Source organism: Neoarius graeffei, chromosome 4 (assembly GCF_027579695.1).
Source record: "Neoarius graeffei isolate fNeoGra1 chromosome 4, fNeoGra1.pri, whole genome shotgun sequence".
NCBI lineage: Eukaryota > Metazoa > Chordata > Actinopteri > Siluriformes > Ariidae > Neoarius > Neoarius graeffei.
Window position 1 is genome coordinate 104,010,358 of NC_083572.1, and position 25,348 is coordinate 104,035,705.

Below are 25,348 nucleotides of genomic sequence, written 5' to 3' on the forward strand. Positions count from 1 at the left end.
CTGGTTGTGACTGAGGCTTTACATGAAACTAGCGTTGTGTTAGTTGTGTCATCATCGTGCTATCTTTCTTTCTTACGGTGTGAGTAATTTTTCAACCACAAAACGTTAAAGTATACTTTAGGACTTATTTTTGTACTTCATAATTGTGTTGGGCATACTTTGCATGGAAGGAAAATTGACGTGGTGATCTTTGTTTACATGAAAGTAGTATCGTGCTAGCTCGTAGGGGGTAGAGCTTTCCTTAAGGTCATGCAAATGAGCACCATTATGTGCCCGCCCTACACCCAGAGTAACTGAGATGGAAAACTTTGAGGGCGATTTTCTCCCTTTTCTGTTTTAAGAAGTATACACTTTCAAAAGGCCACACATTCTTCAAATATTGTCAGATCTCCACATGGAAGGCATCATTGGAAAGCTTAGAAACTGTACTTTCTGAATCTGTCAATAACTCAAAATGCCCCCGGGCAGACATGTGTCCCTGGATTCTGTGATCTGCCACAAATGGTACAGGGCCCAATTACCTCTCTGATATGTTGCAGCGGCCTAACCCAATCAGATCTACCAGATCGCAGCAGAAAAATTTACTGGTAAAACCTGTTGTTAAAACAAAGTGTGGTGAAGCAGCTTTTAGCTACTATGCAGTACAGCTATGGAACCAACTGCCAGAGGACATTAAAAATGCTCCTGCTGTTGGCAGCTTCAAATCTAGACTAAAGACCAAGCTGTTTTCAGATGCTTTCTGCTAAATTATTAATATTGTCATCTCTACATGTTTTAAACTCTTAACTTTTACAGTCTCTGCATGTTTTAAATTTTACTTAACTTTTATTCTATTTTATTCTGCTGTTTTTTTTCTTTTACTGAACTTTTACTTCATTTTATTATTTTATTTCTACTATTGTTTATTTTTCTTCCCCATTTATTTTATGTAATTTTATTTTCTATTGTTTACTGTTTTGCTTTTACTTCTGTAAAGCACACTGAACTGGCACGGTGTATGAAATGTGCTATATAAATAAACTTGCCTTGCACAGCTGCTGCTTCTCGTCGCTTAAAAATGGCGATCTTTCGCGGTCTTGTTATTGTTGTCGGTCTTAACAACTCCGCCCCCCTGCTGACGTAAGCGGTTCTTTCCTCTGGCCCAGCAGAGAGTTGGTGCTAGCCTGGAACCGGTTTTTCTGGCCCCAGAGCCAGTTCTTTGTCAGTGGAAACAGAAAACCCGGTTCCAAACTAAGCACTGGCCCCGAACCAGCCCTGGAACTGCTTTGGTGGAAAAGGGGAAAGTGAAATACCATCACGGTCTCATTTCTGTGATCCACAACGGCCACAGTTCCAATAGTGTGTTAGGACGCTTTCACACCTATTAAAGTGCATATTTAATGCACTTTAAACTTATTATTTAATTTATTTCTTCCCCTGTTACTTAACTGTGCCACTCCATACAATTATGTACTGGCCTGTTGTTTCTGACATATTGTACTCCTGTCTGCTGCTTGTCATTTTTTTTTTTTTTTATGTTCAGGAGCTGCTTGGGGACTAATAAAGTTGTCTGAAATAAAGTCTGAAATATTCTGGACCAATTTCGTGGTTTTTTTTATATGAAAGTATGTCCCTTTACACACTCATCCAGCAGGGTTGTTTTGCACAAGGCCGTCTGTCTACAGCAGAAAAAAATAAAATAAAACACGTCTGGAAAAATCCCAAGGGAGTCTGGAGCCAGATTCGTGACGTCACCTGCGGAAGCGCCAGCAGGCTGCGAGAGCTTTGCACGGTTTCAGTGCACAGCCTGTGTAGACCAAGCGCTCCCATTTCTCTCTCATTGTCCAGTCTTTTGGGAAACGATGAGTACTAATCCTATCATGATTGGTGCTGCTACACCCTCCTACGATACATCTGTTAATCATTTTAATAATTACGCGATAACGAAGAAATTTGCAGAAAACCACCAGGTCGTTTTCTCAAACAAACCAGCGCTGACGTAGGATTCAGAAGGAGGCGTGCCGCACGCGACGTGAAGAAAATCAATGTTTGCCGGGAAATCCAAATGCCAAGTTTTTTCAGAGGCGGACCAATTCACCTCAAATGGCTCGATTTCAACTGAATTTTTCTGGTATTGCGCAAGATAAAAAAAATTGCAGAGAACGCAGAATGTTACAGATATTTGACCAAAGTTTAATATAAAATAGGAGAATTACATTGATCTTGCTCCTGAATTTACCCGTGATATGCACTTTAATGGCACATCATACCTTTGGTTTTCTCGCTGCACAATAACTAAACACGGAGGGGGAATAAAAAATAAAAAAAATTGGCTATGCTTTACTAATTCGTTCCCACGATATCTATGTACAACCGACTTCCTAAGAAGTTGGGACGCCGTGGAAGCTAAATAAAAACAGAATGCGATAACTGGTCTCCTCAGCTCCCAGATGTTCACAGTGTAGACGTGATGCAACACGGTGCCCCCGTCCCAACTTTTTTGAAATGTACGGCTGAAGTCAAATTCAAAATGAGCATATAGTTTTCAAAGAACAATAAAATATCAGTTTCAACATCTGATATGCTGTCTTGGTTCGATTTTCAATGAAATATAAGGTTTTCCATGATGTGCAAATTCCTGCATTCTGTTTTTATTTACACTTTACAGAACGTCCCGGGCGGCACGGTGGTGTAGTGGTTAGCGCTGTCGCCTCACAGCAAGAAGGTCCGGGTTCGAGCCCCGTGGCCGGCGAGGGCCTTTCTGTGTGGAGTTTGCATGTTCTCCCCGTGTCCGCGTGGGTTTCCTCCGGGTGCTCCGGTTTCCCCCACAGTCCAAAGACATGCAGGTTAGGTTAACTGGTGACTCTAAATTGAGCGTAGGTGTGAATGTGAGTGTGAATGGTTGTCTGTCTCTATGTGTCAGCCCTGTGATGACCTGGTGACTTGTCCAGGGTGTACCCCGCCTTTCGCCCGTAGTCAGCTGGGATAGGCTCCAGCTCGCCTGCGACCCTGTAGAACAGGATAAAGCGGCTAGAGATAATGAGATGAGAACGTCCCAACATTTTTTGGAACAGGAGTTGTATTCATTCCCTTGTTTTAATAATTCGTGACCGCGTTTTATTAAATTTGTTCTGAATAGCATGGCCTGCTTTTGATTAATGCATTATTCTCATTTAAGCCACTGAAAACATCTGTATCTGACGGCATGGACAGTATGGAGCTTTCACAGCCATGATTTAACGAAAACGAAGGAACGAATTAAACTCGACAATTTAGTTTGTACTAAAGCCAAAAAGAAAGAGTGCAGCAGTGAAAAACATTCAGGGAAAACTTTTCACTGCTCAGATATATAATAACGGAGTAGTAGATAATTATAGAAACTATTAGTTTAAACCACTGTTTAGTACATCTAGTGCTTATAAACTTTGTTAATCAGCTCAAATCTCCTGAACACATCCCATTCCCAAAGCTTCTTCGGCTCAGTTTATCATCTCCAACCCACAACCCGCAGCGTGTTTCGTTCGCTCCCTGTACGTGCGTCAATACATACGCTGTGTTCAAGGCGGAGTTATCCTGCCTACAACCAATTATACCCCACCTCCTAGACTTGAAACGTCAACTCATCACCTTGGTGTCGTCATCTCCTCAACACCACTTCGTTCCCCGTTTGCACATGCCCCTTTTCCACCAAAGCAGTTCCAGGGCTGGTTCGGGGCCAGTGCTTAGTTTGGAACCGGGTTTTCTGTTTCCACTGACAAAGAACTGGCTCTGGGGCCAGAAAAACCGGTTCCAGGCTAGCACCAACTCTCTGCTGGGCCAGAGGAAAGAACCGCTTACGTCAACGGGGGGGGGGGGGGGGGGGGGGGGGAGTTGTTAAGACCAACAACAATAACAAGACCGCGAAAGATCGCCATTTTTAAGCGACGAGAAGCCGCAGCTGTACAAACACAAAGTCAGCCATTATTGTTGTTGCTGCTGCTTCTTCTGTGTTGTTTTTGCTTTGGTATTCGCGCCAAGGTTTATGTAAACGTAGCGCCGTAACTGACGTATACAGCGACGTAATGACGTGGCGCCGCTTAGCACCGCGAGCTATGGAAAAGCAAACCGGTTCTCAGCTGGCTCGCAAGTTGAACGAGTTGTGAACCAGCACCAGCACCGGGCCCGAACCCGCCCTGGAACTGATTTGGTGGAAAAGGGGTAACAGTGAGGTGAAATCCACATGGCTGCTCGCACTGAACAGTCTAAAGTACCTTCTATACTTTTAAATACGTCTATAGCAGCAGGCTTTGGATCAGTTCATATACAGATACAGTACTTGGTTAAATCTAAAAAAACACGGACCATAATCACAGTTTTGAGAAGATGATCCTCAACGTTAGCTGGCCAGCTTGTTTATAAGCTGCTCACTTTAGATGCCGAGCTGCGATTTCAGTGCAAAACGCTGCATGAATGTTTGAAGTAAGAGAACGGTTGGCCCACTCGAGCCTGGAACCGTTAAAGTGTGGTGAAAGAAGCCGTATATGAGGTTTACGTGCTCCGACAGAGAAAATCCATGCTTTTGTTCTTGCACACATTGAAAAATGACATCATTACAACTTGCAACCTACCACTTTCTAGGCACCACAAACGCAGCATAACGATCAAATCGCTTTCTCGCTGCAATCAAAAAGCTGTTCAGGAGCCTTTTAGATACAGACCCTTGGTGGAAATGCACCTGTACCAGCAACGCAATCCGGGTCATTTTTAAAACACCACGTGAAGAAGCTTTGACTCTCAGATCGATGGCCCACTAACGGTCTCCTGACTCACATGAAGAACTGTGAGCCGTTGGTGTCTTTGCCTCGGTTCGCCATCGACAGCAGGAACTCCTGATTATGTTTCATAGAGAAGCTCTCATCTGGAAAAGAGAGAGAGAGCTGGAATTAGACAAACGTGCATCTTGCAGGTCTATGAATTACACTGACATGTGGAACACTGCGCACACGTATATATTTGGGATATTTGTCCTTTTTATCTATTGCCAGAGCACCATCTCTTCCCCCCCTTATCTGCACTATCATATACCATATCACATGTTGCACTATTATTGTTACAGTTCCACCATCGCCATGACGACATAATCCCCCTTCGGGCCTTCCGGCCAGTGGGGGATAAAAATTGTGAGGGAAGTTGATTTCAGAAAGCAAGCGCACCTTGATGAAACTGCCAAAGTACAAGTTTGTTAACAGGGATGAGAAAGGGACATTTAAAAAAAAAAAAAACTCTGAAATGTCTGCCAAGGGCAGACATAATGGACGCAAAGCGTGCATGGGGGGGTTTTCAAAGGGGGTGTGTGCCCAATTCACAATCTCCCTTTCCCACATACATAGGACGCAAAGCGTGCATGGGGGGGGTTTTCAAAGGGGGTGTGTGCCCAATTCACAATCTCCCTTTCCCACATACACATATTATATATATACACATATATATATATATATATATATATATATATATACACACATACATTATATATATATATATATATATATATATATATAATGTATGTGTGTATATATATATATATATATATATATATATATATATATATATATATATATATGAATGTTTTCAAAATCAGTGATGGTTTAAAACGTTTATAAACTTTAAGATAACAAATCCCTACAGATATCATATATGTGCTGTCAAGCGGTCAAAATATTTAATCGCGATTAATGTCGCGACTGTCATAGTTAACTCGCGATTAATCACAATTTAATCGCACATTTTCGTCACATAAAAAAAAAAACATTGTAATTCTCTTATCAGCATAAAAAAGTGAATGGGCTTGCTTTATACCAATATTTTTTTTTATTGCAAAGCATAACACGTCTTGACACAGCCACTCCAAAGTGAAACCTAAGCCGAGCACCGGCGCGGGGCTAGTAAGAGAACCATGAGTGAAGTGATCTACTGCTTGAGAGAGATAGGTTACACAGTGACGGTAGGCTTGACTTGCTTGATTATAATATAAAGTACACTATTATATTAACTTTAAGTTGTTCGTTGATAAATATTGCATTGAATCTGATCTTTACTGTTTCAGCTCACTTAACACATTTTGTACTTTTACACTTTCTGCCTGTTGATGCGTCGCGCTGTCCAATCAGAGGCGGCCAAATTTGAATATTACAGGAAGGATTTCTGGGATAGCATTGAGTTTACAGTTCAGAGGGATCTGGCTTCTTTAGACGCTGTCTTCTTAAAACTGAATAAATATTTAAAAAGAGCCAAATGAGCCAGTCTTTTGAACGGCTCTTTTCAAAGAACGGATCACAAAGATGCGGATCCCATCAAAGAGCCATAAATCCCATCTCTACTAGCGCGCCCTGCCCGCGCTGGTTCTTTGGGGGAGGAGGGCAGAGGACTCTGGCTGTGCGGGGCGTGGCATTACAGTCTAGCTGCTATCGGTTTTCTAAGCGAAGTCTCTGTTGCAAGTTCCTGGTAGTTTCAAAAGCTTATGAAAAACCTACATCATGTCACAGAGCGTTAATCTCGCGATAAAAAAAATTATCGCTGTTAAAATTGAGTCAAGTTAACGCGTTAATAACGCGACATTTTTGACAGCACTAATATATTTTATTTTTTATATATATATATATATATATATATATATATATATATATATATATATATATATATATTTTTTTTTTTTTTTTTTTCAGCGATAATGGAGGTAACCGTAACGATATATTAGATTCCTCCTGACTATCTTTGACAATTTAAGTAAAACGTACCTTTGTGCTTTTTTGTTTTGATGTGCTCCTGGATGTTTCTAGCTCCTCTGTTTCCATAATTGATCATATCTGAGCACAGAATACACAGAACCTTTCCCGGCACGTCCACTTTTCGGACATGTTCCGTCAGGCATGTCGTCACAGTTTGTGTCCCTATCTGCACGGTAACGCTACTATCGAGCCATGCCCATCGGAAACAGTTCTTTATCCCGTTCGATTTATCAATTTCCCTGGCACGATCCTCATTTTTGTGGTCCAAAACTTTTGCCATATTGGCGAAGTAACTTTGAAAACTAAACAAAATAACTAGAACTTAAGAAGTGATCAAAACCGTGTACGTATCACTTGTTTCTCCGTGAATTGTAGAAGTGAGATGAAACTAGCGCCAAAACGTTGCCGGAAATCGTCGTGAGTTGTCGTTAGCATAAATATTGAAGAAAGCAATGACGATTTCCGTTATCACAGCTGAAACTAATTTTGCGATGAGCGTTGCCGAAAGATGCTGGCGGTCGGTCGGTCCTGCCTGCTTGTGCCACGACAAGCCTCGCCTCGCGCCGACCCTACCCCCCCAAAATTTTCTCAACGGATTTACACGTTTCACAAAAATGACATTTCCAGCGGGAAAAACTCGGAATTCCGCAGATCCGCGGAAAATTCTCATCCCTGTGTTAATAATCAAGGGCGTAACTCTGGGAAAATTTGCCCAAATTAAACTAAATTTCAATACGCTGTCATATAACAAAGTCTTTTGCCAAGTTTGGTGAAATTCCTCCACAAATTGAGAGAGGAGTTGATTTCAGAAGAACGTATACCCTCATGAAATTGTCACAGTACAAGTTATTTAATCAAGGGTCAAAACTCTGAGAAAATTTTCACAAACGAAATTAAATCGCAATCTGCGTATCACTGTCATATAGCAAGGCCTTTTGCCAAGCTTCGAGAAATTCATCCAAAAATTATGAGAGCAGTTGATGTCAGAATGTGAGCACACCTTCATGAAATTGTGAAAGTACAAGGCTGTATCTCTGGTAAAACGTGACTGAATTGAACAAAATTACAATATGCGTATTACTGACATATAACAAAGCCTTTTGCCAAGTTTGGTGAAATTCCTCCAAAAATTGTGAGAGGAGTTGATTTCAGAAGGTGAGCACCCTTCCCGGGACGGATGGACAGACATCACCACGACATAATCCCCCTTCGAGCCTTTCGGCCAGCGGAGGATTAAAAACTACTTGATCAGTGGTTCTTAAAGTGGGGACCCCCAGGGGCCCCATGAAGCTGTGTCATTGGGTCAAACACCCCCGCCCTTTCCTGGTCCATTTTGCTGCACGAGTGGAAATCAAACTGTCACATTATCAAAGCCATTATATTTAGGGGTCCAAACAGGAAAGTCAACTCTGTGTTTTCACACTTGGTCCCTTTCAGCCATCTAACCGAACTCAGATCGATGACTCAGCATTTTTTGCGCATATGTGAACACTCCAACCGTACCCAGACCCCTTTAAAGCGAACCGAACTGAGACCACCTCAGGAGGTGGTCTCAGTACGGTTCACTAAAAATCAACGGTACGGTTCGCCTAATCTGCGCATTGTGAACAAAAAGCGCACCGGATTCACTTCGCCTTTTTCACTGTAGTTTAACCTTCTTCGTTTGCCGTAGTTGGAAACTCAACTTCCTTTTGGAACTTACCACAGCCGCTGGAATAAATTTATTTTCCTTAATCCGCACTATTTTGATCAAAGAATACAGCAGGGCAAGCATGGCAGCAGACATTTTGATTCAAGAGAAAATTACCCAGAATTCCATGCACTGGGGGTCTGAGGGCTCTAGAGGGCCTGGTGTGAACAGAAAGAGGACTGAGGCCCCATCAAAGCTTAACTGGATCAGAAAGAGAACCCAGTCCTCTTTGTAATAAATTCACAGTGTGAACACAAAAAGAACTGAGTTCTTTTTCTGCTGGTCCACTTTTTGGTCCACTTCAAGAGGACTGAGTCTGGTTCCTTTAAAGGGGACCAGGTGTGAAAACACCCTCAGACATAGTGTGTTCTATCAGGGGAAATTTCAGGACCAGAAACTTCTACGGCTCCATAAAAAAAAAATAAAAAGAATTTTCATTAAACAAATCTATACTGTAGGGATCTGTGGGGTGAGTGAGTAATTTTTTAAATTCCACGTCAGCACCTGGCAAAACCATTTCCAAAAAAGTATTATAATTACATTATAAATAAGTAATTACAACAAATAAAGGCATGTAATCATAACTAAAGGAGTTGTTCTAACACTTTGTGGTGGCACCTTATTAAAAACATCATCCAAAGCATTTTGAGAGTAAAAACGCTCCCTTGTGGTAATTAGACCAGGGCGACAAAGTAAAATATGCTTGTCAACCGTTTCTTACAAAAATGACATGCTGGTGGTTCTTCCAAAAAAAAAAAAAAAATACCATGCATGAGCCTTAAAGTGCTGATGACACGTTTTTGACCTCTTTGGCGATGTTTTATAACAAAAAGTAATTCCCTATGATCCATATATTAATTCACGAAGGCGCCTATTTTACAAGTTATGATAAAAAACGCGGCTATTTGGGCAAATTTGACGGGGCTGCAGCACCCAGGAGACGAATTAGGAGGAGGAGCTATATGACGTCAGCGAAAGAATCTTCCTCCTCACTTACCAGTTTGTTGTTGATGCGACAGGTGTTCAGTTTATCATTATTAGTATTTTTATTAGACATATATAAAATGTATGTGTATTTTATATATATATATATATATATATATATATATATATATATATATATACATATACACACACATTATATATATTATATATTTTATATATATTTTATATATATATATATATATATATATATATATATATATATATATATATATATATATATATGTTATTATGCCTTCGCGTTGTGTTGCCGGCTTTTGCTCCAAAACCCACAAGGATGGGGTAAGTTTATTCAAGTTTCCCAGAGATCCCGAGCTGCATGCGAAGTGGGTGAAGCAAGTCAGGCGCACTCGTGACAAGTGGGAGCCCTCACCAACATCCGTCCTGTGCTCTGAACACTTCGATTTGGATTGTTTTGACACCCTTCCCAGCTTAAAAGAATCTCTTGGGTGTTCAGTTCAGCACAAACGTGTGTTACTACCATCAGCAGTGCCTACACAGTGTTGCCTGATTGGGAGGTTTCCTGCCCAGTTGAGCAGTTTCAAGTGCATTTTGGTGGGTTTCGAACATATTTTGGGCTGGAAAACGTCAGCAGTATCTGTTGCCAGATACTGCTGACGTTTTCCAGCCCAAAATATGTTCGAAACCCACCAAAATGCACTTGAAACCGCCCAACTGGGCAGGAAACCTCCCAATCTGGCAACACTGCCAGTATTCCGGAGGGGGTCTACTCGTAGCTATGCCGGATCCAAAGACAGTCCTCCTGTCAGAACATGTGTTGTGAAACGACATAAGATAAAGGTACGTAGAGCTATAGATTCTACATGATAATCATAAATGTAATCATAAAGTCGGCGTGATATCAGTCATGTATTTGCTTGTGAAAGCTTGCGGCTTTCATGCAACTGCCGCCTAGCAACGAGAGGCAAAGGGTAAAGAGGGTAGGCTATCATAGATTCTATTCGGAAGAGATCAACACAATTCTAGACTCCCAGAAGAGGAAGAGCTAGCACTAGAGAGTTCACCGGCGTTTTCATGCGCCATTTCCATTGAGTAGAACCAGAGTAGAACAGCCAGTGAACCGCAGCGTGTTCTCCCGCTGACGTCACAACATGGCCGCGAGCCACGGACCCAGTTTTCTTGCGCTGTGCAATTAAAAGTTGGATATTCGCGTAACAACAGCTTCTTTTCACGTAATTATAACAGAAATCTAACATGTTTGCCATGTTGTATAGTTTATTTAAGAAATTGCATAGAGTCATGTTCGTGTCATCAGCACTTTAAATGCCCAATCCTTCACCTGGTGTACACCATTTGATGTGGGGATCTGTGGAATTTATTTTACACTTTAACTGGTCCCTGGCTACAATATATGTTCAAGAACCACTGCTGTAGATTATAGAGTTCTGCTGTATATGTTATTTAAAATAAAATAAGAAACCCCCCCCCCCAGGATGTGACGTTCCAGGAAACTATATCAGTGATTGCGATGAAGCTGATCAGCACATCATGTATTTACTCCTTTAAAACTGTGACGTGCAGCTACACTACAGTCAGAGCTGATGTTACAGAAAACAGACCCTCCAGGATTTCGCGATGTTGCGATTTGCAACTTCAATGCAAATTCAACCAATCCCCGCGAATTCAGGGCGGTGTTGCAATTATATCCAATCACCGCAACTCTGACCAATCGTTGGCGTCGTCTTGAGGTGACGTCGACAAACTACCTTCCGCCTTACTTCCGTGTATACGTTCAAGAGAAGCAGCATGCACACAGTGTTGCCAGATTGGGTGGTTTTAAGTGCATTTTGGTGGGTTTTGAACATATTTTGGGCGGGAAAACGTCAGCAGTATCTGGCAACACTGCATGTGCGAGTCAGTGTTTATATAGGCTTAAATTCTGTTACTGAAAGTGTGTTGTGTTTACAGTGAAGGACTGTGCGCACTTTACATTTTTTTTTTTTTACTTAATACAAGAAATTAATGGATGCCAACATTTTTGCAAAAATGGTATTTTATTTTCCATTGTTTAGGCAGCTTCAGCATCATACTGTGAGATTCTGTTCAAATTGTTTTTTTTTTTTCTTCTATGAAGCCTGAGCCATTTATTTTATTAGTTTATAATTATTGTTTAATTTGGTCTTCAGGAGAGACTGCCTGCACACAGTACTAGTATTAATAGTTTTTTTTTCTTACATGAAAGCTGAGGCATTTATATTATATTTTAAGGTAACTTCATGTTGTGCTGTGAGGTTCTCTGCACTTTAACTTTTGAACCAACAGGTGCATTTGGATAAGTAAAGCCTATTTTTCTGCATTTTTGTAGTCCTGGTAATCTTTTATATTGGTAAAGTTGTTTATAGGACCATTTCTCAGTGTCTTTGTTTATTTTAATCAATAGTTTTTCAGTAATAACTTAATATTTAACATATCACTCAATTTTAATCACAAAAAGAGAAAATCGCAACAATTTCTCGCAACTTGCACTTCCTCCCGCAATGTAATCGCAACAAAAACCTAAAAAACACCGCAATTTTTTGGAAAACCCCCCGCAACATCAGACATTTTAGCCCGCAACAATCACAAAAAAGGCCCGTGGAATCCTGGGGGGACTGAGAAAAGGAAAAACATCCTGACCAATCAGAATTGAGAACACTGAATGCTGTGGTGTAAATTTAACTATCAGTACACTTTGAAAGATTAACTGGCTATTAAAAAAAATTCTCTCTCCAATCAGACTAATTGAAATGTATAACGTGGACTTCACTTGGCTGTAGAACTGTGTGAAATAAGATACACATTTATAAATAAGAAGACTGGAAAGAAAGAAATACCTTCAAAGAATCCTCCGTATATGGATTCACCACCTCTGCCGTTCCCTACAGGACCAAACAGTGCACATTTCACTGACAGTAATGAGATCAGGATTTATCAGCAACTTTAAACTAAACCACAAGCAGTTTTCATATTAAAAAAACATTTAACCCCATACCTTCACTAAAATCTCCTCCTTGGATCATGAAATCCTTCACTATCCTGTGGATCAGGCAGCCCTTATAGTGCAAAGGTTTCTGTGTCGTCTTCCCAATCCCCTTCTCACCTTAAAGGTTTTATTTGAAACAAACAAACAAAAAAAGCAAAATTACCTCATTACATTTTTATAGCAGGGCTTTCCCCAAAGCATGGATGTGTGGTGCTCCGCCGCGCTGTGCGACGTCAGCGTCGCGCTGTCACTTGCACACAAACATAAATTGAACAATGCAGAGTAGGGTGCATCAGTTGCCCCCTAAAAATGAAAAGTTCCTCCGATCATGATGCATTTTTGTTTTTATGTTCCTTTTGGTAAGAAAACACACTGGGTGAAATATTTTGACAAAATTCAAAAAGTTTAATGGTGGCACCAGGAGCTCAAAGTTATGGAAAAAGCTGCTATTTTATGACTTTTATGACAAAATTTCGATCACTTTTCATGAAACATTATGGCACCTTATAGAGTATACCAAATATCTTAGATACACATTTTTAGTCCATATTCTAAATATATTATCAAGCACAGTTTGAGTTTTAGCTGCTCATTGAATCATTGTTCAACTACTTTTAAACAATACAAATGTATTATGAATCACATTAACGCTTCTCAATCCCTTCAAAGGTTCTTAACATGATCTCTGGCTCACAAGAAATCAATAAATGGAGTCCAACATTGTGATTCAAACCTTACGCAAAAACATAAAATAAGCGTTTTTTGGCAAAAAATGAACCTCGTGGTGCCACCATTAGACTTTTGAATATGGTCAAAAATTTTACAGGATGTCTTTAGCCCTATTCGCACGGGATAAGTATTACCTATGGACCTCTGGTAATTCGCAATTACCCTCGCACGTCTGTGTTATTGTGTGGCGCATTCGGACGGGATAAGCAAAAGTCTGTAATTCACTGAATTTACAGACATTGTGACCGGATGTGTCGCAAGTTCACAACATCCTGTTTCATCTTGTAGACAGGAGTTCAAAATGGCGAAGCACCATTAATGTCTGTAGTACATTAATGGTGCATTAATAAGGTAGGATGAAAACACAGCAGGCATAAGAATAGCACTGTATCCAAATTAAGAGAGGGGAAACGCATATGATAGGGATGCAGTATGTTTGCTCCACACTCTCAAAATGAGAAGGCGGGGTCACTGCAAATGAAAACAGTCTCGAGATGACAATGTAAGTGAACAGGCAGTTTATGGCGCTGTTTACACATAGCCGGGTATTTTGCTAAACAAACATTTGTCTTCCCTCTGTTAACCAAAATATCTTCGTATTGCTGTGTCATGGGGGTTAGCGTGGCTCCTTACCGCTGCCACACAAGCCATCCAGTTAAAGATTCTTCGTGCTTTCTTCTTGGAGTTCTTCTTGGAGCTGTTTCTGCTTATCTGGTTCAAATACGGGATAGGCCTGCTACCACTTGCCCCTGAAATGCTGTTTATCAAAATTTCGCCCGTATCCTCCATTATTCACTTCAGAAAAGCACAAGAGACGTGTGTTTAATAATTACAAACACAGACATGCGCATTCACACGGGACTTGTATTACCACTGGACGTCTGTGTTTTGCCGAAACACAGTAGGTAATTCGCGGCGGAATTATTACTTGGCAAATTACGGACATGGCGCATTCGCACGGGACTAAGAACTCAGACATTCTCTGTAATTATTCAGAATTACCAGAGGTCCACAGGTAATACTTATCCCGTGCGAATAGGGCATTTATTGGTGAAAAGGAACACCCAAACAAAAATGCATCAGATTTCATGAAAGTGAGGGCAACTGATGCACCCTACTGCAGAGTGCTTTCTGCACCTAAATATCTCCTGTTCCCCTCTGAAAATGAGCAATAACTACAGAAATAGGAGGATATTGTAATATACAAGTGTAGGCTATCCTGGTACTCAACCCAGACGTGAAAAGGTTTCACTGCGTGCACTGACTGCCATTCACAACCATACATAAAACCGCGTTCTCTGCGCTGTTGCGCGATTTGGCGTCGAGTCTGTTCCCGGCACTATACTGCAGGCTTTTGTGTGTGACTTTTGCCTGTCAGGTTGCAGGTCTATAATTGACAGCCATATTTCTGATATTCTAATTTCAGCTGCTATATTGTTCAATATTATGCTTTTTTTTGTGCAATAAAATGAATTATTTTTTTCACGGTGCAGTTTTCATCAAATCCTGCGCACTGATTGGCTGGCAAGCGGGTCCATATCCTACGGTACGGACCTCTGGCGACTTGCTCGTTCACAACAACGCACATAGTAGAATTTTGTGTCAACATTTCTCTCTTTTTTTTTTAAAATAAGATTTATTTAATAAGATTATCAAAAATCTTATAAATTTTTGCCAGCATTTCTCAGGAGAATAGCATTAATTTTACAGCATGGATAGCGATAACGACAGTGTTCACAGCGAAAGCGAGTTTTACTACCCTGAGGAAGAAGAAATAAAAAAAATATTTCAGGAGAAAGCTAAAAACCTCTAACTGTTGCTAACGCCGAGCAAAAACATGGCTGAATCCTGAATGACTCAATTTTGTATAAATAGGGGACGACATAGGCGGCAAAATGTAGTTTTTTTCCTGCCATGGAAGTGCACTTGTATACCGAGGAGGAAGCCATTTGCATTACAGCCGTGAATGAGGATTCAAAATGGCGGCTCGGCTTGGTTTTCCCTTTCGGGCGCTCTCGTTTTCTGTTAGAATTTTGTAAAGATTAAATAAATATATTATTTACCAGCTTAAGGTCGGTCCGTATGGTGAAATACCGTGACCTCAGCCTTGAATACTGACCTCGGCCCAGAGGGCCTCGCTCAGTACTTTCAAGACCTCGGTCACGGTATTTCATGATACGGACCTCCCAGCTGGTAAATAACATACATGCACTTTTTTTTTAAATATTTTATATATTGTAAAATTTGCCCCTGATATATTTGACAAGGTAAAAACAGCAAATTTATTAAAATGTTGAATTGTGCCTAAATCAGCCCTAGATGCCACCAGAATGCACCATTTGAAGTCTCCAATTTCAAAATTTTCCACATGAGCGTGCCCCCGGACCCCCCTCTGGGCCAGGTTCTGCATCAGCATCACCACTCTGATATTTTTTTTTTCTGGGGAAAGCCCTGTATAGGGAGCAAAAAAACCCCAAAACACCAAGTTCACGATTTTCTACAATACAGGATACACATCACACTACATAACAGGCATGTGACTATGATATATGCAACAAATCAATACAAACTTATGAAAATTCAAATCAATAAAAAAATGATTGATCGTCATGTTGCATAATCTTAGTTTTTCCGAGCTGTAATCGTTTTGTTTAGACAGAGTGCGCTCTATATAACATACAGTAGCAGGAATACATGTGACTTCACTGTAGGTAGAAGTAACACAGCTCCAACACTGCGAGAACACACAAACGGATCTAAAATGCGAAAGAGCTGTTGCGCGATTATGTACAAATAGATTTAATCAGAAATCAGAGCTCTCTTTTTACAGACTACTGAAAGATAGAGAAAAGAGAAGCAAATGGAAGGAGTACAAATGTTCATAAAAGTCTACTAAGAAAAATTTTGTTTTAACTTTTCATTTTTAATAAAAGGAATTCTCAGTTAATAGGCTATTATAGTTTACGCCAACCTTTACAAATGTGGAGAAATTGTTGGTTATTAAGAATTCTTTTTTCATTTTACAAAAGGAATATAAGGTGATGAAGAATAATGGGAAATTTTTTTGGGTCATAAATTTCTCTTTTAAAAAAATATGATGAGAAAATCAAATGGTGAACCCAATATTGTGAATCAAATCATGAACTGGTGAATCGTTAGATGCCTACTGTATGCGCGCTAAAAAAATAATTTTTAAAAAATTAAATAAATTCCACCAAAACAAATTTTTAAATATCTTGAATAATCCTTTTATTTACTATCAAGAAAAAATAAATTACTAAAACACAGAAAAGGTTTTTTAAAATGTTTTTAAAAGATCTGGCGCAATTTAAAAAAGTAAAAAACCCTGGCAGTCTCTAATCTGTTTGTAATTAAAAAATATATATATAAAAATATAACCATGTCAGAAAACTGAACAGATCACAATAAAATCATTCTACGTCATGAGCACTCACTCATCACACTGACCTGTACAGAGACAGCGGAAGTTCTCACATGTCTTGGGACAGACGTCAGAGAAAAGCTCAAACACCACACGGCCGACTGAAAACACAAGACGGGTTAATCAGCGCTAATCAGCTGGAGAATAAACGACCGATCCATCACAGAACCTCATTTGGGCCGAGATCTCACCGAGCGTATTTCCGATGCCGATGTCGAAGAAGCAGCGAGGACGCACCACCTTCACCCCCATTGTTCTGGCAGAGAGAGAAAGAAAATCACGATTATTAAACCAGAACTCCTGATACTTCCTTCCTGTAAGCGTTTACCTTCAGCACCTTAACAGTGAGCCATCAAAATGTTTTCTGTCTGCTTCTGAGTAATCATTATGGAAGAGAAAAAAAAAGAAAAAAAAAAAAAAACACACACAACACTCAGGGACATGCTGTTATTGAGGTATTTCACTCACGTGACCAAGTCATGTGATGCTGCCATTTTGGACGGCACGGCTCGAATCAGTTTGAATGCGAGGAAGGCGACAAACGAAAAACATAAAAGAAAAAGGAGCGAGATGCAGAAAACACCTTCACTATCCAGCGACGTAGGGCATTTACAGGGCGAGCAGAGGGAGAGGTATTTGCAAAAATTGAGGTTAGCAGGCTTAGAGAACGACGTTTACCTGCTTCCACCAGGATTGTTCACTGACGTACGGAAGTACACGAAGCCCTCGTCTTTACCTGACTTCGGCCCACATGATCTGTATACCTATGTCGTTAAAAACCCATCGCCATACACAGGTATTGATCTGAAAGCGTATACGAGTTTGGATGCCTACAAATATTTTGTGTGAGGCTGGGTAACATGCCTACATCAGCGGGTCGTCCCTGGAGCCGGTGGTCGCCATCTGATTACAGCTAAGGTTTGTTCACATTTTCATTTACTTTCGGTCCTCAGGATAAACAAAATGTTATTAAATGTCATTGAAATAACTTCTTAGTCTGTTGAGACATGGCCCGTTATAAGTTTGCTGTTACCAGGCAATGACTAAGAACTGTATTATTAGGGTCGGTGTAGTTGTAGCAGTGTATTAGCAACTAGCTGTTAGCACTAGCTAATGTCAACAACATCATAGCTAGTATGTTACTGTAGCAATGTTTACGTTCAGTCATTTGGATGACTGTTAAAACCTTTCAGTCTCAAGTTTTTCCTTTACTGGATTTACTAGTTTACTGAGCCATCGCGCGCTCGGCGGCCGAGCCGGGAGCCATCGCGCGCTCGGCGGCCGAGCCGGGAGCCATCGCGCGCTCGGCGGCCGAGCCGGGAGCCATCGCGCCCTCGGCGGCCGAGCCGGGAGCCATCGCGCCCTCGGCGGCCGAGCCGGGAGCCATCGCGCCCTCGGCGGCCGAGCCGGGAGCCATCGCGCCCTCGGCGGCCGAGCCGGGAGCCATCGCGCCCTCGGCGGCCGAGCCGGGAGCCATCGCGCCCTCGGCGGCCGAGCCGGGAGCCATCGCGCCCTCGGCGGCCGAGCCGGGAGCCATCGCGCCCTCGGCGGCCGAGCCGGGAGCCATCGCGCCCTCGGTGGCCGAGCCGGGAGCCATCGCGCCGCCGGGAGCCATCGCGCGCTCGCTCAGTAAACTAGTAAATCCAGTAAAGGAAAAACTTGAGACTGAAAGGTTTTAACAGTCATCCAAATGACTGAACGTAAATATTGCTACAGTAACATACTAGCTACTGTTGTTGACATTAACTAGCTTGCCGTCCAAAATGGTGGACACCGAGGCGTCACGTGACCCTGTGACGTCAGGTGAAATACCTCAATAGGCAAATAAGCAACAATGCATTGGTGTGATGAAGCAGAGCTCCTGTTATCAACCTCAAGTTGATCGTTTTCCTGTAACAGCACATCCCAAAGTGATCAATTCCCTTTATACAACTGCAATTTGCAAACAATTATAATGTGAATTAATTAAGGAACAACATTATAATTTTCATCCGTTTATTTAGATTTAATGCTGTGGAACGTCCACAAAACACATCAGTTCCTGTTATATTGGTTAGCTGTACACAGTCAGTCCCTCAAAGAAAGCAGCCTCTCTTTCTCTTTCACTTCACTTGTTTTCCTTGGCTGTTTGTTAATCGTTGTTACTTCAACAGAATACTACACTAAATATTATTCTGTCACTTGTACACTCGGCACTAAAACTCTATCTAGAAATTCAGCACTTCTTGTAACCGACTTTTGCCCTTGTACGTCGCTCTGGAAAAGAGCGGTTAATAAATAATTAATTTGACCTGGTTGTATAAATGGAAAACCGAGCCAAATGATCAACGCCTCATGATTTGCTTAGAGGCTACAGGAAGAAACACAACACAAACATATACAACAAGATATCAGGGCTTGACATTAATGGTGGTCCGACTGTCCGGGACAACCAAATGTCTGGTTCTGAATATTTGTTGAAAATCACCATTTTTACTAGCCTAGTAAACGAGACCCACCCGCCTAGCGGCCAAACATATTTTTGCCTGCGAATGGGTCTAGCCTCGCACCATATAAACAAAAACACCTCGGGCATCAAATCGTGCCCGCCAATCACAACGCAAGGTTTTTGTTTGGATTCTTTGGGCGGGCTTTTGCAGGAGTGACGACAAAGCTGCGCGACGCTGTAGAAAGCGCAACAGGAAAGATGGCTACGGCTAGTGAACAGCGCGCGTTTGACTCCGCTTTGGAATCAGTTTTAGAAGAATTAGACTTGGAGTTTTCGTTGAAACATGAGCAGGAAGAGGCTCTCCGCTCATTCCTTTTCAAGAAGGACGTTTTCGCTGTTTTGCTGACCGGCTATGGCAAAAGTCTGATCTACCAGCTGGCTCCGCTCATAGCCAAAAGGATGGGGCTAGTTTGTGCAGTACGAAGAATTAATAACCAGCTTTGAAACATTACTTTTTGATTGTTTCTTATTTTCCCGTTATTTTAAATTTAAGGGAAATTATTTCACCAAACACCACTAAGTAAAAACTCTCAAAAACAGTTTAAGCAAACCCTTGAAAAAAATGAGTGTATGTTAAGTATGTGGTACAGCCTCCAAACTTGTGGTCATTATCGCCAAACTTCTTAATGTCTAAAACCTGTTTATTAATTAATACGCATTTTGAAAAATTATTTATTTCAAGGCCTCCCCCACTGCTTTCTGTCGCTCTGACTACGTCACAGTCACTGTTGCGCTGATTGGTCAGAGCGTTGGCCTATACGCACAGAGACAGTTTGAAAGACAGCGGTTTGTTCCTCCTACACCCTTCAGAAATGTCTACGGATTGAGGCCAGACTAAATATTCACATTTAATCTGGCTTGCCAGGCTACATTTTTACAGTAATTATTCAAGAGTTACATCAGTAACGTTCCAACAAAACTAGTTCAATCCCCCGAGTGCTATTGTTTACGAAATTCCAGGGAAGCCGAGTCCATCAGGGGTGTGTGTGCAAAAATAACCACAGCGTGATATCTAATTATAGATTATTATTAGACTCATTGAAATCAGAGAAATGGTGATCAAATACCTCAATAAAATAAATATCTGTGGTGAATTCATTTCATTCGGACATTCGTTGTATTTTTCTTTTGTATGGATCACATTAACCATCACAAACGTCGTAAAATGTCATTTCATGGAAATTTTACAACAGAGCCAAACTCACTCACGGTTTGTTAGCATTCACAAGGTGACTGTCACCCTTCGGTCCAACTCGTTTTCTTTCGGTTTCATTTCATCGAAAGAGAGAAAGACAACAATCCTGACTCAAAGGAGAACTGAAGTCATTTTTGAACTTGCTCCATTTCTTAATTAACATGTTATTCAATTACGTTTTCGGTTCGAGTAACCTTATATCGTGACTCGTATTGGCAACTAAGTGCAATTCAATATTATACTTAGCGGCCTATTCGGTTTTTAGCCGTGTTGAATTTAGTTTGTTTGGTCCACGGCAGGCGTCGCTTATCCGCGCGATCTTCACGAGACTTGTGCGAGACTTCAAAACGTGAAGTGTCAGCGCTGCCATTTTGAAAACTGTTTTCCAAACGAAACATTGCACAAAAACAAGTTTAAATGACGATTACTGCCGACTTTTGTCAAACTTTCCTGATTGCTATCAAAACAAACAAAACTTCCAGCTTGATTACATCAGCATTCGAAAGAGGGCGCGCGCGTCTTTTGACAACCCGTGTCCGAAATATAGTGAGGACGCGGTTCTGTAGTGCTGTCCGAAACGATAGTGAGGATTATTACACTATATAATGCACTCACAGGGACTAGTGAACGAGAGAGCAATTTCGGACACAGGGACGGTAATAGCATGGTAATCACTTTCACTCTTTCGGTTTCGATTGGTTTCTCTTTCGCAGTGGGAACGCCCACCGTAAACAGGATAAAATCTGTCTGACATCCCATTAGGGATTATAGATAGGTAGGGATGTCCCGATCAGGTTTTTTTGGCCTCCGATCCGATACCGATCATTTGATTTTGAGTATCTGCCGATACCGAGTCCCGATCCGATACTTCTTATAATCCATAAAAAATAAAGACGAGGAAAGAAACGGATCCAGAATGTTCCTCATTTTTTATTTAACACCTTATTTTAACATCCAACAACTCTGTTAGCAAACAGAGCACTTACGTGAGGCAGTTTGAACAATAAATAACAAATTTAAAAAAAATAACCTTAAAATACCTGGCAGGAATGTATACAAATAAAAAAAATAAAGTGCCACAGTGCCGGTAATTTGCTTTTAAGAACGCATCTCACAGTGGTGTACAGTAATTTCAATTAAGGAAATTAACGTTTTTCTTGATGAAAACAAGCATTTCTACCCTTTCAGGTTTGAGCCCGTTTCTTTTGTCATCCAATGAAAAAAAAAATGATCTCATGCTTTGCTTTCCGCTTCGAACTGCTTCCGTGTTCAACTTTGCCGGCAACAGGCAGCCAATAACCAATAGCGTCTCCGCTACAAAGTGATGTCATGCCGCACGCGTTGATGTTGCTGTGTTGAGACAAGAGGTCTGGTCTCACTCTGTGCCAACACATAGCTATTGATGTGTTAAAAATGAGAATATATTATATAGATATATATCCGATCCCTGATCGGGAGGCAATGCCCGATTCCGATCGAGTCTGAAACCATGTGATCGGGCCCGATTTCCGATCACGTGATCGGATCGGAACATCCCTATAGATAGGGATATATTTGGGCTATTTGGAGGTAAAACTTGTTGCGAAACGACACACAGATTTTATTCGCTTCGGATGATTCATTTTATGATTCAGGACAGCGATTCGGTTCAATCTTGAGAACTGTGCTTTTTTTTTTTTAAACTTCGACTCGATCCAGCCAAAGATCAGCTCGAGTGAGTGTAAATATTCCTTCTATATCTGATGAGCAGATCGGTTGATATCATGTTCTCTTAGGCTACATCCACACGACAACGAGATATTTTTTTTTTTTAAATATCGCATCCACATGGGCAACGGATCAGTAAAATATCAGGTTCATATGGCAACGCAACGCTTGCTGAAAACGATGCAATACACATGCCACACCTCTACGCGCGCTGTAAGACGGTCCCATCAGAGACACCAGAACAACAGAAGTAGACGCATGCGCATAACTACGCATGTGCACAGTGACTATCCCTGTCACTCGCACACACTTTCTCACTCCCTATCCTATGGATATAGTCCCTTTAAATCACGTGCTCGTTTTTTGAATGGAGACGCGGAAAGAGGAATGAACGGGGGTAGATGGAAGCCGGTGCGCAAACATTCTGATATCCTCCAGAATTCTTTAATGGTCCAGAATAAATTGAATGCTACACGTTGATGGATTACTTTGTTCTTCTACGCCCTTTTTGAGGAATGTATTGTTGGACTTAAACCAACATCTGAAGAGGTGAGATCGCTCCTTTTTTTCCCTATTTTTGCTGGTGGGATTGACTCTGCCCTAAGGGCTATTCTCTCACTTTGCACCATTACACAATAAATATTCACAGTGAAAATATTTTGTAAGCGCGTTTCATGAACCAAGTTATAGGATCTGTTGACATCTCGCATTGAGTTCGTTACACTTCTACCCGGCGTGAAGCACGTGTGGTTGTGACGTCATCGTAAACAAATCCGTTCTACTCATCCAGACGACATCGCAACGGGGCTGTTGCCAGATTTTTCCACTCTGGGACCCGTTCTCAAAAGATTTCGTTTTGGGGCACCCAAAACGCCGGTGCCGTGTGGACGCCAGGCCGAAACGATAAACAATTTTATCAGATTCACCTGAATCCATTGCCGTGTGGACAGGGCCTTAGACTGGTGTTTGCAACACGGGGTCAGTGACCAGTCGACTGCAGCCCAGACAATCAGACAAACCAACAACTGTGCGTCACTAGCGGTGCTGGAACATCCCATGCAGGAGGCAGCATGTCGCTGACCTCGCCTGACTGTCGGAGCAGCGACTTAAAACTCGAGCATACTTGACAAGAGCTTATGAACGCTGCATGACGGAACCACTGGCATCAGCCGCGATCTTTTGAAATAGCTAGTAATTCAAATTCACTACAGGCACACTTTAAAGCAGAATGATGATCATAACGATACCTGCTTCTCGATAAACTGTGTTAATCACTTTCCTTTCACTGAATTAGAAAATACATGCAATAAAAAAAAAAAAAAAAGTTACGGTCATGACAAGTGAAAAATCTTACTGCTTGCCTGAGTGGATTAATGTCAAGCCTTGAGATGTACAAAAAAAAAAAAAAGACAAGACAGATCCAACAAAATTGTTATATCATCTGATGGGCTCAAAGGTCAGCAGCTAGCTCCTAAAAATCTACACAATAAATCATTATTTTGGCATCTGTCAAATATTTCACAAACTCAATTATGAGAAATTAGAAATAAAAGTCAAACGTTAAAAATATTAAATCAGACTACTGAGAAATAAATCAGATTTCTAAAGGTAATAAGTCAGACCGGAGACGACGGGCCCCAGATGGGACCGGAGACGACGGGCCCCAGATGGGACCGGAGACGACGGGCCCCAGATGGGACCGGAGACGACGGGCCCCAGATGGGACCGGAGACGACGGGCCCCAGATGGGACCGGAGACGACGGGCCCCAGATGGGACCGGAGACGACGGGCCCCAGATGGGACCGGAGACGACGGGCCCCAGATGGGACCGGAGACGACGGGCCCCAGATGGGACCGGAGACGACGGGCACCAGATGGGACCGGAGACGACGGGCACCAGATGGGACCGGAGACGACGGGCACCAGATGGGACCGGAGACGACGGGCACCAGATGGGACCGGAGACGACGGGCACCAGATGGGACCGGAGACGACGGGCACCAGATGGGACCGGAGACGACGGGCACCAGATGGGACCGGAGACGACGGGCACCAGATGGGACCGGAGACGACGGGCACCAGATCGGACCGGAGACGACGGGCACCAGATGGGACCGGAGACGACGGGCACCAGATCGGACCGGAGACGACGGGCACCAGATCGGACCGGAGACGACGGGCACCAGATCGGACCGGAGACGACGGGCACCAGATCGGACCGGAGACGACGGGCACCAGATCGGACCGGAGACGACGGGCACCAGATCGGACCGGAGACGACGGGCACCAGATCGGACCGGAGACGAGAGAAGACTTCTAGAGATAATAAATAAGACCTCTGAGAATAAATCAGACGTCTAGGATAATACATCAGACTGTCAATAAATTAGACTTGAGATAATGAACCAGAATTTCGAGATAAGTTACACATTTTGCATTTCCTTCCCTATATAAGTATATTATACAGCTAGCCATAGCCTTGCACTATCCAGCTAATCACCTAGCTAATCGCACTAGTTAGCATAACTAGCTAGCATCGTCTCTATAATTCCTCACACTGCTCGCAGATTTTTGTAATAGTTCATATAAACTATTTCACACATCAGTGTTTCGACTCTGTCGCCAACTTTAATTAGTAAGAATTAAAAAACTACGAGCCCTTTAATCGCTGACCGAGAGAACTACTCGGCTAGCATGCGTTATTTTCCCCCCACCCGTATTCGGTCGACCCATTATTCCTCCCATTACGAAAAGCAAATTTTTACCGGAATACAGGTGTGTGGAGAAAAACACACGCGCGCGCCGAAAACGTCAGAGATTAGCTCCAAGTTCCTGAATGAGAGCTGTGTGCGCGCGCGGACAGGAGGGTAGAATTAAAACAGAAACACAGCAGTTATTTTACGCTGTTATAATATACCGTCTACTATCTTACTAACTACATCATAATAAAAATCAACTCACATGCTAAAACGCTGCCAAACATAAAAACACAAAACAAATATCTGGTAAATAAACGTGAGAAATCAGCTCCTAATTTCCAAAACGGCGTTACAAAGATGGCGCTCTGCAAGACCGCGGAGCATTGTGGGTAGGAACCTGCACGCGCTGGCCCCAATGACTTATTGTGGGCGTGAACAGAGATGATTCGAAAGAAAAATATATATATTTTTGTTGGGAACACAAAGATACTCAAATATTTATTAATATAAATAAATACTATATAAATAAATCCAAAAGCATATAAACGACTTGCATTTATACTTACTTTCTTAATATCAGTACTTCCGGAATACTTCCGGGTTACAATTTCTTCCGGTTTTTCTTCTTTTTGAGGCAATCTTTTTGTATTTATTTATTTACATTGTGCG

At 41.8% G+C, this 25,348-nt stretch overlaps 1 protein-coding gene across 4 annotated transcripts in view; it reads right to left on the bottom strand.

The window, feature by feature from the left end:
- The window catches only part of ppig (peptidylprolyl isomerase G (cyclophilin G)), a 62,967-nt gene extending 37,902 nt beyond the window's left edge, over positions 1 to 25,065 (bottom strand). The window contains exons 1-7 of one of the 4 annotated variants that reach the window (XM_060920109.1): positions 24,942 to 25,065; positions 24,746 to 24,823; positions 16,781 to 16,845; positions 16,616 to 16,690; positions 12,428 to 12,535; positions 12,270 to 12,314; positions 4,789 to 4,876 (exon numbers count right to left, since the gene is read on the bottom strand). In XM_060920109.1, the coding sequence (XP_060776092.1) occupies positions 4,789 to 4,876; positions 12,270 to 12,314; positions 12,428 to 12,535; positions 16,616 to 16,690; positions 16,781 to 16,841 (377 nt within the window). In that variant the 5' untranslated portion in view covers positions 16,842 to 16,845; positions 24,746 to 24,823; positions 24,942 to 25,065. Of the gene's footprint in view, positions 1 to 4,788; positions 4,877 to 12,269; positions 12,315 to 12,427; positions 12,536 to 16,615; positions 16,691 to 16,780; positions 16,846 to 20,286; positions 21,244 to 23,333; positions 23,380 to 24,745; positions 24,824 to 24,941 lie in introns of those variants that run through there. The other 3 variants (XM_060920105.1, XM_060920108.1, XM_060920107.1) reach the window with 3 other exon arrangements.
- Positions 25,066 to 25,348: the final 283 nt, after the last annotated feature.